General features: G+C 41.1%; 1 protein-coding gene and 1 non-coding gene across 5 annotated transcripts in view; both read left to right on the top strand.

The window, feature by feature from the left end:
* The window catches only part of LOC122125203 (STAM binding protein), a 30,704-nt gene extending 20,061 nt beyond the window's left edge, over positions 1–10,643 (top strand). For all 4 annotated transcript variants that reach the window (XM_042699778.1, XM_042699777.1, XM_042699780.1 and 1 more), the window contains exons 8-10: positions 6,716–6,828; positions 8,050–8,149; positions 10,235–10,643. In XM_042699778.1, the coding sequence (XP_042555712.1) occupies positions 6,716–6,828; positions 8,050–8,149; positions 10,235–10,291 (270 nt within the window). In that variant the 3' untranslated portion in view covers positions 10,292–10,643. The remainder of the gene's footprint in view (positions 1–6,715; positions 6,829–8,049; positions 8,150–10,234) is intronic.
* LOC122125236 lies at positions 7,284–7,410 on the top strand. The gene has a single exon (XR_006150738.1). It is a non-coding gene; the product is annotated as a small nucleolar RNA SNORA66 (small nucleolar RNA).
* Positions 10,644–14,980: the final 4,337 nt, after the last annotated feature.

Below are 14,980 nucleotides of genomic sequence, written 5' to 3' on the forward strand. Positions count from 1 at the left end.
GCCTTTTATTAAGCAGTAGATACCTTCATGTCAAACCAGAATCCCCATCAGTGTACACGGTTTTCAAGTGTTTGCATGTCTTATGCATATTTTTTGTACTAGTCAAGTAAAATAGAATTCTTAATTTTTTTCTGTTGTTCTCAACACTTGATTCTCACTGATCAACCTGTTTTTCATACTGTATTGACATCTGTGAAATGCAGACAATACATTAGCTTGTTTCTGGATATGAAAAGATTACATATAGTTGTATGTCAGAACTGACATAGAATTCATCTTTTCTTCAGTTCAATAAACATTTACTGTAGCTCCCCACTATAATAGATAGGATATAGACACTTATATACTATCTGCCAGGGGATATAAATATATGTGTGATCTGATTTTATTCTAAGTGAATAGACAATAAACAACTCTTCACACGAAATCGAGTGTTGAAGAGGGGACTGCAGTATTCAGAGGAAGGAGGGATACCTGCCATGAGAATTTTGACAGATTGAGGGTAGAGTTCTATGTGAAGGGAATGCACTGAGTAGTTTGATTTTCTTGGACTTATGGTTTGCATCAGAAACAATGTAGGTAAGTTTTAGCATGACAATACTGGAGTCTTTCCAGAGGCCCTGCCTGGACTTGGAGAACAATTCTGCATTTTAGTAAGTGGAGAACTCTTACTAAAAATTTTTTGAGCCAGGTGCTATTGGCTCACACCTATAATCCTAGCTACTTAGGAGGCTGAGATCTGAGAATCAGGGTTCAAAGCCAGCCCAGGCAGAAAAGTCCCCATGAGACTTATCTCCAATTAACCACTCAAAAAATGGAAGTGGAGCTGTGGTTCAAAATGGTAGAGTGCTAGCCCTGAGCAAAAGAGCTCAAGGATAGTGTCCAGGCTCTGAGTTTAAGCCCCATGACTACTCAAAAAAAACACTTTTTTAGCAGAACAATGATAAGATCAAAGCCATACTTTAGAAAATTTAGTGTGTTAACTTTAAAATCTAAAGGTAGGTTGAAACAGGAAGCTCATTTAAGGTTAGGGTGGTGATAAAATCTACTAATGATGAAAGCCAGGATAATGGTAGTGTGTTTGGCAAGAAGATGATGAATGTGGGATTTCAGAGGATTCAGGAATGAGTAACACAGGATGATGAGTAAGAGAGTTGATGATGACTCAGATCTTTGGGGCCTGGCTTAAGGGGGTGGCAGTGATCAGCTTTTAAGTATATAACTGGAGGATACAAGGATGACTAACTTTGGAATTGGGGTTCAGTTCTGAGCATGTTGAATTTGAGGTATTTATGAGATATCAGATTATCAGGGTGAGTTTTAAGTCAGTTGGAAGCAAGTCCTCGGGATCAAGGTCAAAGCAAGAAAGAATTCTGAGAGTCTTCTGCATTGACCTGGCCTTGGTAGCCTTGGAAGTGGCAGAGTTGGGAGTAAGACAAAAGATTCACTGGAAACTGGGAAGACAGGCTACCAAGGAAAGTAGTGAATGCAGCTATTGTGAAAAGTGAAAGGTATGTGAGGAAGTGAAGCCCATGTTAGGAGACAGGAGGAGGGTGTAGGACAGTTTCAGGATACTAACTGTGCCATGTGTTAGGTGCTCCAGCATGGTGAAAACTTCAGCCAGCCAAATGGATTTGCTGAAGTCATTGAGGAGCTCACTTTAGTGGGTTGTAGGCCATGATGTGCATAGACTTTAGGGTTTGAAGAGCTGTGGGGTTGTGGCAATACTGAAATGAAGACTACCATCTTAAGGAGCCTGGCTCTGGTGGAATGGGGAGAGGATGGAAGTTTTTGTATCTTGCTTCTTTTGCTCAATCTTTTAGAGGCTTATCTGGATATGTCTGGATATGTTTTATGCCCTGTGAGTCAGTGAAGGAGGAGGATAAGAGCAGGAGTGACAAGATAATATGACAAAAAGAAAGTGCCAAAACAGAAGTACTAAGGGGAGAAAACATCTACTCCTTCCAGTCAGGATTAAAGGAAGGAGATAAAGACACAGAACATCATATCACAGAAGTGAAGAAGATAATAGAAATTTGGGGATAATTACTGTTTAGATCATAGTAGAACTAAGGCACAAATGATTAGATACCTAAGTATCCATGAGGGTCTAGAAAGAAACAAGTTTAGAGCTAAATTGATAGAATTTTAGGGTTTTTTTTTCCCAGCCCCTTGATATTTCTGCACCATATCTTCCATCTTTGGGATTAAAAACAAACGAATAAAAGATGATGACCATAGATTTACTCATATCTTAAAATTTCAAGAGGAGAATGCAAAAGATCAGTACTTCTTTGTACACCTTACAAACTGTAAATCAGCTTCTCTGATCAAAAAGTGTCACATATTGGGGCTGGGAAGGTGGCTCAGTGGTAGAGTGCTTGCCTTGCATGCTTGAGGCCCTGGGTTCGATTCCTCAGCACCACATAAGAAAAAAGAAAAAAGCTGGAAGTGGTACTGTGGCTCAAGTGGTAGAGCGCTAGCCTTGAGCTGAAGAGCTGAGGGACAGCGCCCAGGCCCAGAGTCCAGGCCCCATGACCGGACCCAAAAAAAAAAAAAAAAAGTGTCACGTATTGATCACTCACTGGCAGCTTTCGAGTCGGAGGGCATCTCCCTCTTGCCTTCATCCTTAGTACTCACTGCTCTCTCACCTGACCGCTCTGCTCCTGTCTACACACCTAGACCACCCTCAGCCTTCACTTCTGCATGTTGCTTTCTCTTCCTGAAAGTGCCTACCTCTCTCCCCAACAGAGTAAACATACCCTAACTTCATTCAAGACAGTTGACTGAAGGAAAGAAGGCGAAAAGGCATACGTAGTAGCTGGAGGGAGACCAGGCCAAGGAAAGAGCTTTTGATTCAGTTATTTATTTAGCCCCTTATCTTTCAAGCCATCCAACTGTAGATTTTAGGCATGGATTGGTTTGGGTAGTCCTCAGTTGCTCCCAATTAGAAACCATGGGATGAACTGAGTTGACACAAACCTTTGCTCCCTAGCAGTCCGAAGGATTATTATAATCAGATAGGAACTGCTGGCTCCTGTGGTCTCCAGCATTTTTTCTTGCTCCCAGTGTGCCTGGGTGGATCTGCTGCCAGTATTCTCTTAATAACCTTATGCCTTGATGACCTCTTACATCCTGGTGAGCATGTCTTGAAAAGTGTTCACGCTCATGATGGATATTGTATAGGTGGGGTATAGGAATCAGTGCTTTTCACAACTTTCTCAGGAAACTTTAATTTTTCATGGCTGGTTTCAAAACAATAAGTAATTTCACTAATTTTTTTCTTTTTTTTCTCTCAGTTCAGGTTGATGACTTTTTTTAATCATATCAGGTCTTTTTTCCAGTCTAGTAACCTAAAATTATACCTCCTCTAAGATAACATAAGCCATTCTATAGTTGTTAATTTTGTGTACAAGAATTATACTGAAGGGCTAGGAATGTGGCTTAGTGGTAGAGTGCTTGCCTAGCATGCATGAAGCCCTGGGTTTGACTCCTCAGTACCACATAAACAAAAAGCTGGAAGTGGTAGGTACTATGGCTCAAGTGATAGTGCTAGCCTTGAGCAAAAGAAGCTCAGAGACAGTGTGCAGGTGCTGAGTTCAAGCCCCAGGATTGGCCAAAAAAAAAAATTAAGCAGAGCCCTGATGGTTGCTATAATCCTACATGCTTCAGAGGCTGAGATCTAGAGGATCACCATCTAAGGCCAGCTCAGCAGAAAAGTCTGAGAGACTCAATCTCTACAGAGATGTGTGCCTGTGCTCCCAGCAACTAAAGAAAATCTAAGGGCTGAGATGTAGCTCAGTGGCAAAGCGCTTGCCTAGCAAGTGCAATGTCCTGGGTTCGATCCCTGGTACCAAAAAAGGAAAGACAAAAAAAAAAATCTAAAGTAGGTTAATTATAGTACAAGCATGTGCCAGGGCTGGAAGTGACACCTTATATTAAAAACAACCAACAGGAGCCAGCCTAGGGTGGTTTTGAATTGGAAACTTCTCTCCAGTTTGCCACCAAAAAAGCCAGAAGTGGATCAGTGGTTCAAGCAGTAGCACATTAGCCTTGAGAAAAAAGAAAAAAAAATCAAGGATAGTGCCTGGGATCTAAGTTCAAGCCCTAGGACAGACAACAAAACAAAACAAAACAAAAACAGGACTGGAGTTGTGCTTCAGTTGTAAAGAACTAACCTAACAAGTTTGAGACTGTTCAAGCCCCAGTACAGCCAAGAAATATGCTTTAAAAAAAATTGGGAACAAATGAGAAATGCATTTATTACCTTACTTATGTAATTGTTACCTCTCTGTACATCACCTTGACAATAAAAAAAGAAATATGCTTTTTTTAAAAACCCACAAAATAAATAGTTGGGAACAAATGAGATCAATTATACACTTTGGCGTTGCTTTAACTGATTACCTTCAGCCTCTCTTCTCCTTCCAAGTGATGGACTCTGCTGCATGAATTAATTGGCCTCTGAAATCCCTATCTGCCATATCTTCTTTGGATGCTGCTTTAACAGCAGACCTTTTTCTTTTATGCCAGGAGGAAGACTTATTCATCTGGTTATGGTGTATTAAGTCTGGTTTCCATCATATTGAAATATTAGGAGGCATGTACCATCTGTTCTAGAATGGGTGACTCTTCATCATGTAGAGAGATTGCCAAGAGATAAATACACCTTGATTGTCTTTTAGAAATGATGAAACCGCATCAATCAAAGCCTGAATCTTAGAAAATTTTTTAAAGGAGGCTTTCACAGGGCCACTCTCATGGTATTCTTTCTTGCTGCAGACACACATCTAGATTGTCCATGGACCCCATCATGCTGACCCCACCACCAATAACCCTTCAATCCTTCCAGAGCAGGAAGCAGCAAGCTGTCCCCTCTCCAGTCTCCAAACCTTTGCCAGATATCCATTCCCCTTGCAGTTAGCCTCAGTCATCCCCATGCTCCTGACCTCCACCACACTAGTGTCTCCTGTTATTATCTTTTATCTCACCGGGGACTCTGGTTTCCCCCACCCGCCATGTCTGAGACAGTACTTGGTCTCCATGTTTCTGACTCCTGCAAGGCTCATCTCACCTGTGTGCCTACACTAAGTCTCCACGCCCCTTTCTATATTCGGGTGTCTTGCATATCTTGCTGCTGCGTGAGACGCAGCTCCTGACCTCCTGCGCCTGTCGCCCATGGCGCGCGACATCAGTACCCACGCACATGCGCACGTGAGCCTACTCCACCCAGGGTTACGCACATTATGGGTCTCCTAACCTATTTCCAGGCACCTTGGACTGCAATGGATTCCATGCTAGTCCCCTGAACTACCCATAACCCCAGGGAAACCTTTGCTTGACAGTTGGGATCTATATCTTAATTTACTTTCAAAAAGTCAGAAATCATTTAATTAGAGCATAGCACAGACATGACTTCTGCCTGGTCTAGTTCTACCTTGGACCCAGTTTTTCTCAGGCTTTGTAGTGGTCTTCAAGTTTCAATACTGCACATTAATGTATTTCACACATGGTATTCCTGAGCTCTTCCCTCAAGCCCCCTCCATACCCTATTATTTAATGGCTTCTCATTCATCCTTTGCTTTAATACATCTTCTGCAGCCTAGTTCTCCACCCTCACGCCCCCAAGATTTCCAAAACACACTACATCTAATCAACCAGTGCGATCCGAGTTCCCGTTACAAACAGTCCAGAGAAAAACTTTATTCCTGTGTTTTCTTCCCTTTTTCTCTCTGCCTGTCCTCCCTCTCCCTTCTGTCACCGCCCCCAACCATACACAATGAGTGTTCAGGCTGCCTAACACCTCCACTGTCTTCAGACTGGAAACAGGAAACTTCCACGCTTCTTTTTACTTTTATTCCACACAGGCTTATTAACCTACCAGACCTCTCTCCTTGTGGTCAGATGAGTGAATTGAATGAAAGGTGCTGTGTGATTTGTTATATTGTCTATAACTGTAAGCTGAAGCAGCATGTGCATTTGCCCAGGCTTAGTGATGCCTTGCATTCTATTAGACACAAATCACTCCCACAGCTTCCATTGAATCCAGAAATTACAGTACTGCACAGAACAGCATTTCTGACATATCCAAGAACTGAAGTGGGGGGTGTCCCCACCATACTTGTGTCATCTCACTATTTCTTTCCAGAAAAAAACCCACCTGTTCAATTGCCATTCTGCCTACATCCAGGTTAATTTCATTTCCTCAGTGGCTTTCATCTCCTTCCCCTCTCCAATGGTATTTTTCGCTAGAGAGAACTCTTCCAATGTCCATTGTCCACCTAGTTTTCCAAGTTCTTTTATACTCATATGATGTACAACATGATGCTTTGAAAGAGATATAATTCTGGAATGCTAAATTAAGCTAATTAGCGTGCATCATGTTATATTTTTCTAATTTTTGGTGGCAGGAATACTTAAAAAGCTCCTCTCAGAAATTTGCAAGTATACATTACTTTGAAGTCTATTGTCATGTTGTATAAAAAAAAAATTCTTGAACTACAAGACCTTGACTGTCTTCACATAACCAATACTTGTTCACAGTACTGAAAAGGATTTACTTAGTATGAACTTTACTCCATCTGGTTGCACATAGCTTTGTACTTAAAAGAGATTGGGTCAGTTGTTGAGAACCCTTCAGCTTTGCCTCTCTTCAGGGCCTGGGCATGGCTGATTGTGCTTACTAAGAGTTCTCTGGCTTGTTTTCTCTTTTCAGACTCATCCCACCCAGACTGCCTTCCTCTCCAGTGTTGACCTACACACTCACTGCTCCTACCAGATGATGTTGCCAGAGTCCATAGCCATCGTCTGTTCTCCTAAGTTCCAGGAGTAAGTATATGGGACACGGTCCAGGGTATTATAAGAGAGTAGTAGGGAAAAAAAGCCTTGGAGCAAAAGGCCTTTAATTTTTTTTCTTTATTCTTTTTTTGGTGCAGGTACTAGGGCTTGAACTCAGGGTCTGAGCAGTGTCCCTTAACTTTTTCATTCAAGGCTCTACCACTTAAGCCACAATTTCACCTCCAGCTTTTTGGTAGTTAATTAGAGATAAGAGTCTCACAGACTTTCCTGCCTGAGCTAGCTTTGAACTGCAGTCCTCGAATCTCAGTCTCCTAAATAGCTAGGATTAGAGGCATGAGCCATCAGTGCCCTGCTACCTTTACTGTTGAGCCCTTGTTTCTGTTTTTGTTTTTGAAATATTTTTGTAATATTAATTGGCTACTCTAAAAGGCTTCCTTTAAGCCCCATATTCTGATAAACCTAATTCAGTGTTTTAAAAGATAGCCATGCAAACTCGATCACTAGCTCTGCGTAATGTAGCAGAAGCTAAGGGAACCAGGTTTGGTAAAGTAATTGTGGGAATGTATTTGCCTCAGAAGCAACTGAGGTGGTCCCTCCCATCCGAGAACACAGTAAAAAAATAAATAAATAAAATAAATAAAAGATAGTCAAGTACAACTTGCTTTTCTGAGAAAAATCCTCAAGAAATTTGAGCTATCCAATTTGAAGTGATAGAAATTTCAATAATTTGATGTTGGATTACAGAATTTCAAAATTAAATATATCCTAGATTGTTACTTCTTTTTTATTTCAAATCTAAAGATACTAGGAATTGAACCCAGGGCCTCACACTTGCTGGGCAAATGTTCTACTACTTGAATTAAGTCCCCAGCCTTTTTGTTTTTGAGATAAAGTCTCACTAACTTTGTCTGAGTTTGCCTCAGACTTTTGATCCTCCTCCCTCTGCCTCCTGAGACGCTGGGATAACAGGTATGGTCCACTATACCTGGCTTCATTCCAAATCTAATTATTTACTATTAATTTCCCAGCAAAACTGAGAGACCTATCTCTTCTCTGTAAAGCTGTCTCAAAATTACCTCTGTCTTGCTGTGTGTGTGTGTGTGTGTGTGTGTGTATGTATGTGTGTGTGTGTGTACATGCCAGGATTGTGTGGATCATGTGTGTGTATGCATGCATACACACACATGTGTGTGTTCTACACATGGAAGATCACTTTTACTTGACTCTGAACCTGCCATTTTATTATTTCAGAACAGGATTTTTTAAATTAACTGACCATGGTCTAGAAGAGATTTCCTCTTGTCGACAGAAAGGATTTCATCCACACAGCAAGGATCCACCACTGTTCTGTGTATGTATCTCTTAGAAGGAATGGGGGCTATATTTCAAACAAGAAGGACAGTCATTGCTAACGAGGCACATCATTCTTTCTGCCCCACATAGAAGATCAGCCCTACCACTTATCTTCCTGGAGCTCCATAACAAGAATGTACATGGGAAGAAGAGAGGGATAGAAATAAATTTTCTTTTTACTTTTGTGATGCTAGGGATCTCTAGGATGCTAGGCTTTGCATATACTAGGCAAGTGGTCTACCATTGAGTTATGTCTCCAGCTAGGAATAGATTATACTTTTATCTCTGCCACTTAATAACCACATGAGGAAGTGGCACTGTGGCTCAACTGGTAGAGCGCTCGCCTTGAGCTGACGAGCGCAGGGACAGCACCCAGGCCCAGAGTTCAAGCTCCACAACAGACTAAATAAATAAAGTAACCACATGTCTCTGAGGCTACTTACCCTTCTTGAGTCTGCATCTGTAAAGAGGGGATAATAATAATAACACATACTTTGCAGAGTTGTTGAGAGGTTTAAATAAAGTAGGGCCTGGGGGTATAGTTTAGTGGTAAAACATGGACATAGCAGACACAAGACTTTTGGTTCAATTCCCAGTACCACACCAAAATAAAGAAATACAAGTACAGAAAGTATCTACTGCAATAGCTGGTTTGTTAAATGTAAGGTTGTTTTCAGTTGTTGGTTTGGTTTGGTTCTTTTGCCAATACTGGGGCTTAACTCAAGGCCAGGGCATTCTCTCTTAGCTTTTCACTCAAGGCTGGTTCTCTACCACTTGAGCTCCACTCCTGGATTTTTGCTAGTTAATTGGAGATACGAGTCTCATAGACTTTTCTGTCCTGGATGACTTTGAACTACGATCCTCAGCTCTCAGCCTCCTCAGTAGCTATGATTACGATATGCGCCACTGGCACCTGGCTAACTGTAGTGTTCATTGCTAAGTTTATTCTTCAGAAAGAGATTTCATTGCAGAGGAAAAAAGCCACATAGGATAAGCAAATTGAGTACATTTGATCTGAAATTGTGCTTAGATAATAGGGATTTTATGACCTTCCTCGGAAGTTGGGATTTTCCAAGTTGAGGATAAGATCAGTGTATTTCAATTTGCCCTTGAGATCTCAAGCAATAATACTGCTTTACTCCACACTGGCCTGCAGTTGGTTACTATTTCTTTGGGCTCAGAGAAAAAGTGAGAAACATGGAAAAGAGACTCCAAACCCTGTCACTTAAAAGTAACAGGGAGTATTTCAAAGAGAAACTCTAGGACAAATCTGAGTTGACCTCAAGTGGTAGGACAGCTGATGTATAACCAAGTATTGGATGTCCCTCATGCCAGCCCCAGCACTAAACTGAGACCTCCAAAAATGACTGTTGTCAGCTGACTGTCAGGAAGAACTTTCTGATAGATCTGTTTAAAAATAGATTGGTCTATCTTAGGATATTCTATATGTCTCAGTACCAGGGTGTTGAAATACTGACTATACAATCAGAAAAAATATATCTTGGCACACCAACACTGGTTTCTAGTTATGAAGATCCTTCTGTGCCAAAAGTGAGAAATAGTAGGTGACCTTTATAGAATGACCCTCATTCATCTTTTTTAATGTGTATTTTACAAATGACTCTAGAGTATAGATGCATTTGAAAAATAAAAGATATATGGGCAGATGTTGATTGAGTCTGTGAACAGGGTTGGTGGGGGTGATACTTTCCAGACATATTACTATAATTGTCATTTAGATGGTGATCTGGCTTCCAAACTTAGAACTACTAGTTTTGAAATAAAGGATTTTATATAATGGATTTTCAGGCCAGGAGCTGGTGGTTCACACCTATAATCCTAGCTACTCAGGAGGCTGAGATCTAAGGGTCACTGTTCAAAGCCAGCCTGGGTAGAAAAGTCCTTGAGACTCTTATCTCCAATTCACCACCAGAAAACCAGAAGTGGAGTCTTGCCTTAAAGTGGTAGAGTGCTAGCCTTGAGCAAAAGAGCTCAGGAACAGCACCCAGGACCTACAACCAAAAAAAAAAAAAAAAAACCTCAGAATTTTCCACAATTTCACCTTTCTTTTTCTCCATTGCAGAACTGTAATCACGTGACCGTTGTGGACCGTGCAGTGACTATCACAGATCTTCGATAAATTTGACCGACCAAGAACTACAAAACCATATCAGTGTACCATCACCCCTTATTTAAGCTTTCTGGAAAGCTTTAGAAGTTTTTTAAGACAGAATAGGAAAGAAGGTACCTAGTGAAGAGCTCTTTTTTTATTTCTGGTTTGAAAAGAAATCAATGAATATATATTTAAGGCAAATCTACAAAAGAGTGAGCATGATTATACTAAAGCAATTAACTCAAAAATTAAGTCAAAAGAATGGTATAGTGAATACCTATACACCCTTCTTTCTAAATTCACCAACTATTAACCTATTTTTTTCTCTCCCCTGTCTTCTAATTTATCTACCAACTTGTTTATTGTCTGCCTTTGAACTGGATTGCCTTTGATTAATGACAATATTAATGGAGCTTATGATGAGGGTGAGGGACAGCTTACTGCATTGAGATGGTCATGAGACTCACAACCCTAAAGAATGAATTATGTTATTTAACAAATGTTTCAGGATATTTTTTCCCTACAATAAAAGAACAATTAACTTATTTTGTTTTGCTCGAGAGTGATTCATTTAATTATGCATCACATAAACAAATTAAATGAAAGGTCTGGTTGTTCTGGGAGACGTGAGGGTAAATAGAAGTGAAGAAGTAGTGAAACTGGAGGGGTATCCAGGTTCACTTTTAGTTATTCACTGTTTTTTCTCTTCATGCAGTCACCTCTGTTCTTTTTGGTATTGTCTCCAGTGGGTCATCCCACTGATTCCTCCTTTGCCCCACAAGATTTCAGCCTAGAGGAATCTTTGGAGCACAGGTTGCACTCTGAGAAAATGGTTCCATTTAGCCATCTACCCTACTCATTTCATTGATGAGCAACATCTAGGAAGGTGTGGGAAGCTGTAGTTGATACTACATTTTTTTTCTTATTATGAGCTGAGCCTGGTGTGCTGAGGTGGCTTAGAAATCCTGGTGGTATTTTTGACACTTCACATGAGGGCATGAGAGACACATTAGATCAAATGATTTCTTTCTATAATCAGGATCCAGAAGTAGAGTCTACATGTTTATGCTTCATTTTAAAGTTTTGTTTTGTTTTGTGCCAGTACTGGGGCTTCAATTTAGGACCTAGAGCTCTCACTTAGCTTTTTCACTCTAGACTGGCACTCTACCACTTGAGCCAAAGCTCTACTTCTGACTTTTTGGTGGTTAATTGGAGATAAGAGTCTTTTCTGTCTGGGCTGACTTCAAAGCAGGATCTTTAGAATTACAGGTGTGAACCCCTGGTGCCTGGCCCATTTCAAAGTTTGTATGTCCCATCTTTGTTGCCTAGGTGAGTTGTCCTTGAATCTGTTCCCTGAAAGAGCATTATATCCTTTTTCTTAAAGTCTTAACTTAATATATTAGAAATTCTTTCTTCTCCAGTATTTGGTACACACAAAATGGGACAAGATAAGTAGATTGGATCAGGGGAAGATGATTGCCTTCTGGGACGGAGGCATAGGCCCCTGACTGTTCCTTCTTGCCCTAGTCAATCCTGAAGCTGTCTAGACCTGTGCTTTCCAGGAAATCCATCCCCTTTTTCCACCCTCCAGGCCACTACTTGATCTAGAGCTCTATTATCTTTAACTTGAACTATTGCTTTAGACTTTCACCAGGTCTTTGTTTTAGATGGCATTTAGTGAGCATTTTTGTTTTCATTGCAATCTGCTCTATACATTACCATCTTCCTCATATTTTATCACTTGGTCAGAAACCTGCAATGACTTTCTATTGCCTAAAATCCCAATTAGCTTTCATTGAGAACTTTGCACTTAAAACCACATAAATTTCTTTCTCCTGACTACACATTTAAATGTCTGGGGAACTTTTTAAAGAGATCTTAATGCCTGTGCCCCACCCCAGTCCAATTAAATCCAAATCTCTGGGTTGGGTCCCCAGACATTGTTTTTGTTCTGTTTCATTTAACTTTGTTTTTTAAAGCTGCTAGGATTCTCTAGTGAGCCAGGCTTGAAAAACACTGCACTAGTCATGTTTATTCAGCCCAAATGAATTGAATATACCATATGAAGTAGCCATATCGATCACCAACTGATCACCAGACTGCCATATTTTCCTGTCTCTGCCATTATGTATAAGATATGGTAGTGGCTAAATGGGTACAGGAAAGTAGTCTGCACCTGCTACTGTCTGGTCACCCAGAAGCAATCTACGATTGTTTCATTGTCTTTTTACTTTCCCCTGGAGGGAGAGATGAGGGAGCAATCAGCCTATGAAAAAGCAAGAAGACTAAGTAAGATGGAAAAGAGAAGGAACTAGAGTTGTAGGGGAAGAAGAAAAGGAATATTGTGAATAAAAGAGACACAGACTATAGAATGGAAGGACAAATGTCTACACTGAAAGCAAAAGAGCTAAAGTTACACCTGGGTTTCTGAGTCTCAAAGGCCAGCAGCCTTTTCTGCCCTCCTTAGCTGCCTCTTAAGTAGTCTGGGTTGTGAGGAGCATCAGAGGCTAGTGTTATAGCTGCTTCCAGAGGATCACTCCAACTTGATGCAGGCCAGTGCAGGGACTGTGAAGTTACTGCTCTCCTGGAGACAGAGCAAGGCTGTCTTGTTCAGGTGATCCCTTACACAAACTCCTAAATGGAAGCAAAGAGGAAGAAGAAAGCCTTGAGCCTTGCAATGCTCTGGAAGATACCAAACACCTTAAAAGGCAGTGTGTGAGAAGCATTCCTTTAGTGGGGCCAGTGTTGGGGTGGCTGTTCCTTGCTTGAGCAGCAAAATTCCAACTTTCATTTATGTACCACAAAATTCAAAATCATAAGCACTTAACCCCCTTTGACTGTTAATGGCGTCTTCTGGCTGTCACTTTCCCCAGGAGGAGACTTTCAGATAGAAGATGAGGGACTGCTGAAGACAGATCTTAATGAGTCAAAGTTCAGTGAATCTTGCAAGTCCAGTCTGTTTGCAATCAATTTCAAGAACAGTTTTAGGTCTCAGCCACAAGTGGTTCCCTAGAAAATAGTTTGTCAATCGTTGGCGTTATGTGGCCCACCCCTCATATCTCCCTGTTTTAACCCCTACTACGTGTGGAGGCAAGTTTGTCTAAGGATTTTTGAAGTGAGTTTCTGAGTTAAGGCTCATTTCATCTGTGAGGAGCTTTGCCTGCAGCACTGCTCAGGCCTGTTTGGTTCAGGTCCATTGGAACCTTCGCTGGCAAGGAAGTACCAGACTGAACACTGAGGACTTTGTTCCTAGGTCTAGCTCAAAGGCTCAAATGATAAAGGATTGGCTACCAATGTTAGCACTACTGGTGGAATCTTTAAGAGGTTGGGCTTAATAAAAGGAAGTTACAGATGGGCCTCAGTGGCTCAAGCATATAATCCCAGCTAGTTAAGAGGGTGAGATTTGAGGATCATGGTTCACAGCCACCTAGGCAAGAAAGTCCATGGGACTCTAATCTCCAATTAATTATCAAGAAAAGCCAGCCAGAAGTGGAGCTCTGGCTCAAGAGGTAGTACACCAGCCTTGAGGAAAACACACACACACACACACACACACACACACACACACACACACACACACACACCACTTTGGGACAGCATCTAGCATTCAGTCCCTGAGTTCAAGCCCCAAGACAGCACCAAAAACAAAAGGGCATGCCCCTGAAGAGGGTATTGGAACCCTAGCTCTTTCTTTCTCTCTATTTCACTGCCACCATAAAGTAAACAGCTTTGTTCAACACATGCTTCCTGCCACAATTCAGCCTTACAACAAGCCCAATAAAGCAACTGAGACAACTGACCATGATCTGAAGCCTCTAGAACGTTGGGTGAAAAAGAAGTCTTTCTCCTTTTCAGTTGTTTATCTTAGCTGTTTGGTCACCACAGTGACTAACACAAAAGGTTCTGTTTTAGAAGACAGAAAGAGGAAAGACAATGAGAAAATAAAAAACCATACATAGAATCACTCTAATTTTATTTAAAAGTGAATGATGCTGCAACATTCCAAATTAAAATTCTAGAATTTCTGTAAACTGTACAGAGAAGGAATGTAAGAACTTTAAATATTTTGATTATCTAGTGAAAAAGAATCAAATTAAGCCAGGTGCTGGTGGCTCACACTGTAATCCTAGCAATTCATAAAACTGAAATCTCATTATCCTGGCTCAAAGACAACCTGAACAGGAAGGTTCATGACGCTCTTATCTCTAATTAACCAACAAAATGATGGAAATGAAGGTATGGCTCAAGTGTAAAAGCTTAGTGGCAGTGCCCAGGCTGAGTTCAAGTCCCAATACCAGTCAAAAACAACAACAACAACAAATCATCTGTTTTGCAACTTGTGACAGTATTCCTTTCCATTCTGGGTTAACTGACTCCACAGTCCATAATGGATCAAAGTAACCTTGTCCTTAGAGAATAATGATTAAAAGAAAGCTGCTAACATAGGACATCACAGAAAACAGTCAACATTAACAAATGAGAAGCCAGGCTCCTGTAGCTCATGCCTGTAATTCTAGCTTCTCAGGAGGCTGAGATCTGAGGATCACAGTTCAAAGCCAGCCCAGGCAGGAAAGTCCATGAGACTCCTATCTCCAAATAATCACCAGAAAATGGAAGTGGTCCTGTGGTTCAAGTGGTAGAGTGCTCCCTTGAGCTGAAGAGCTGAGGGACGGTGCCCAGGCCCAGAGTTCAAGACTCATGACTGACAAACACACA

Source organism: Dipodomys spectabilis, unplaced genomic scaffold, assembly GCF_019054845.1.
Source record: "Dipodomys spectabilis isolate Male_0828 unplaced genomic scaffold, ASM1905484v1 ptg000262l, whole genome shotgun sequence".
NCBI lineage: Eukaryota > Metazoa > Chordata > Mammalia > Rodentia > Heteromyidae > Dipodomys > Dipodomys spectabilis.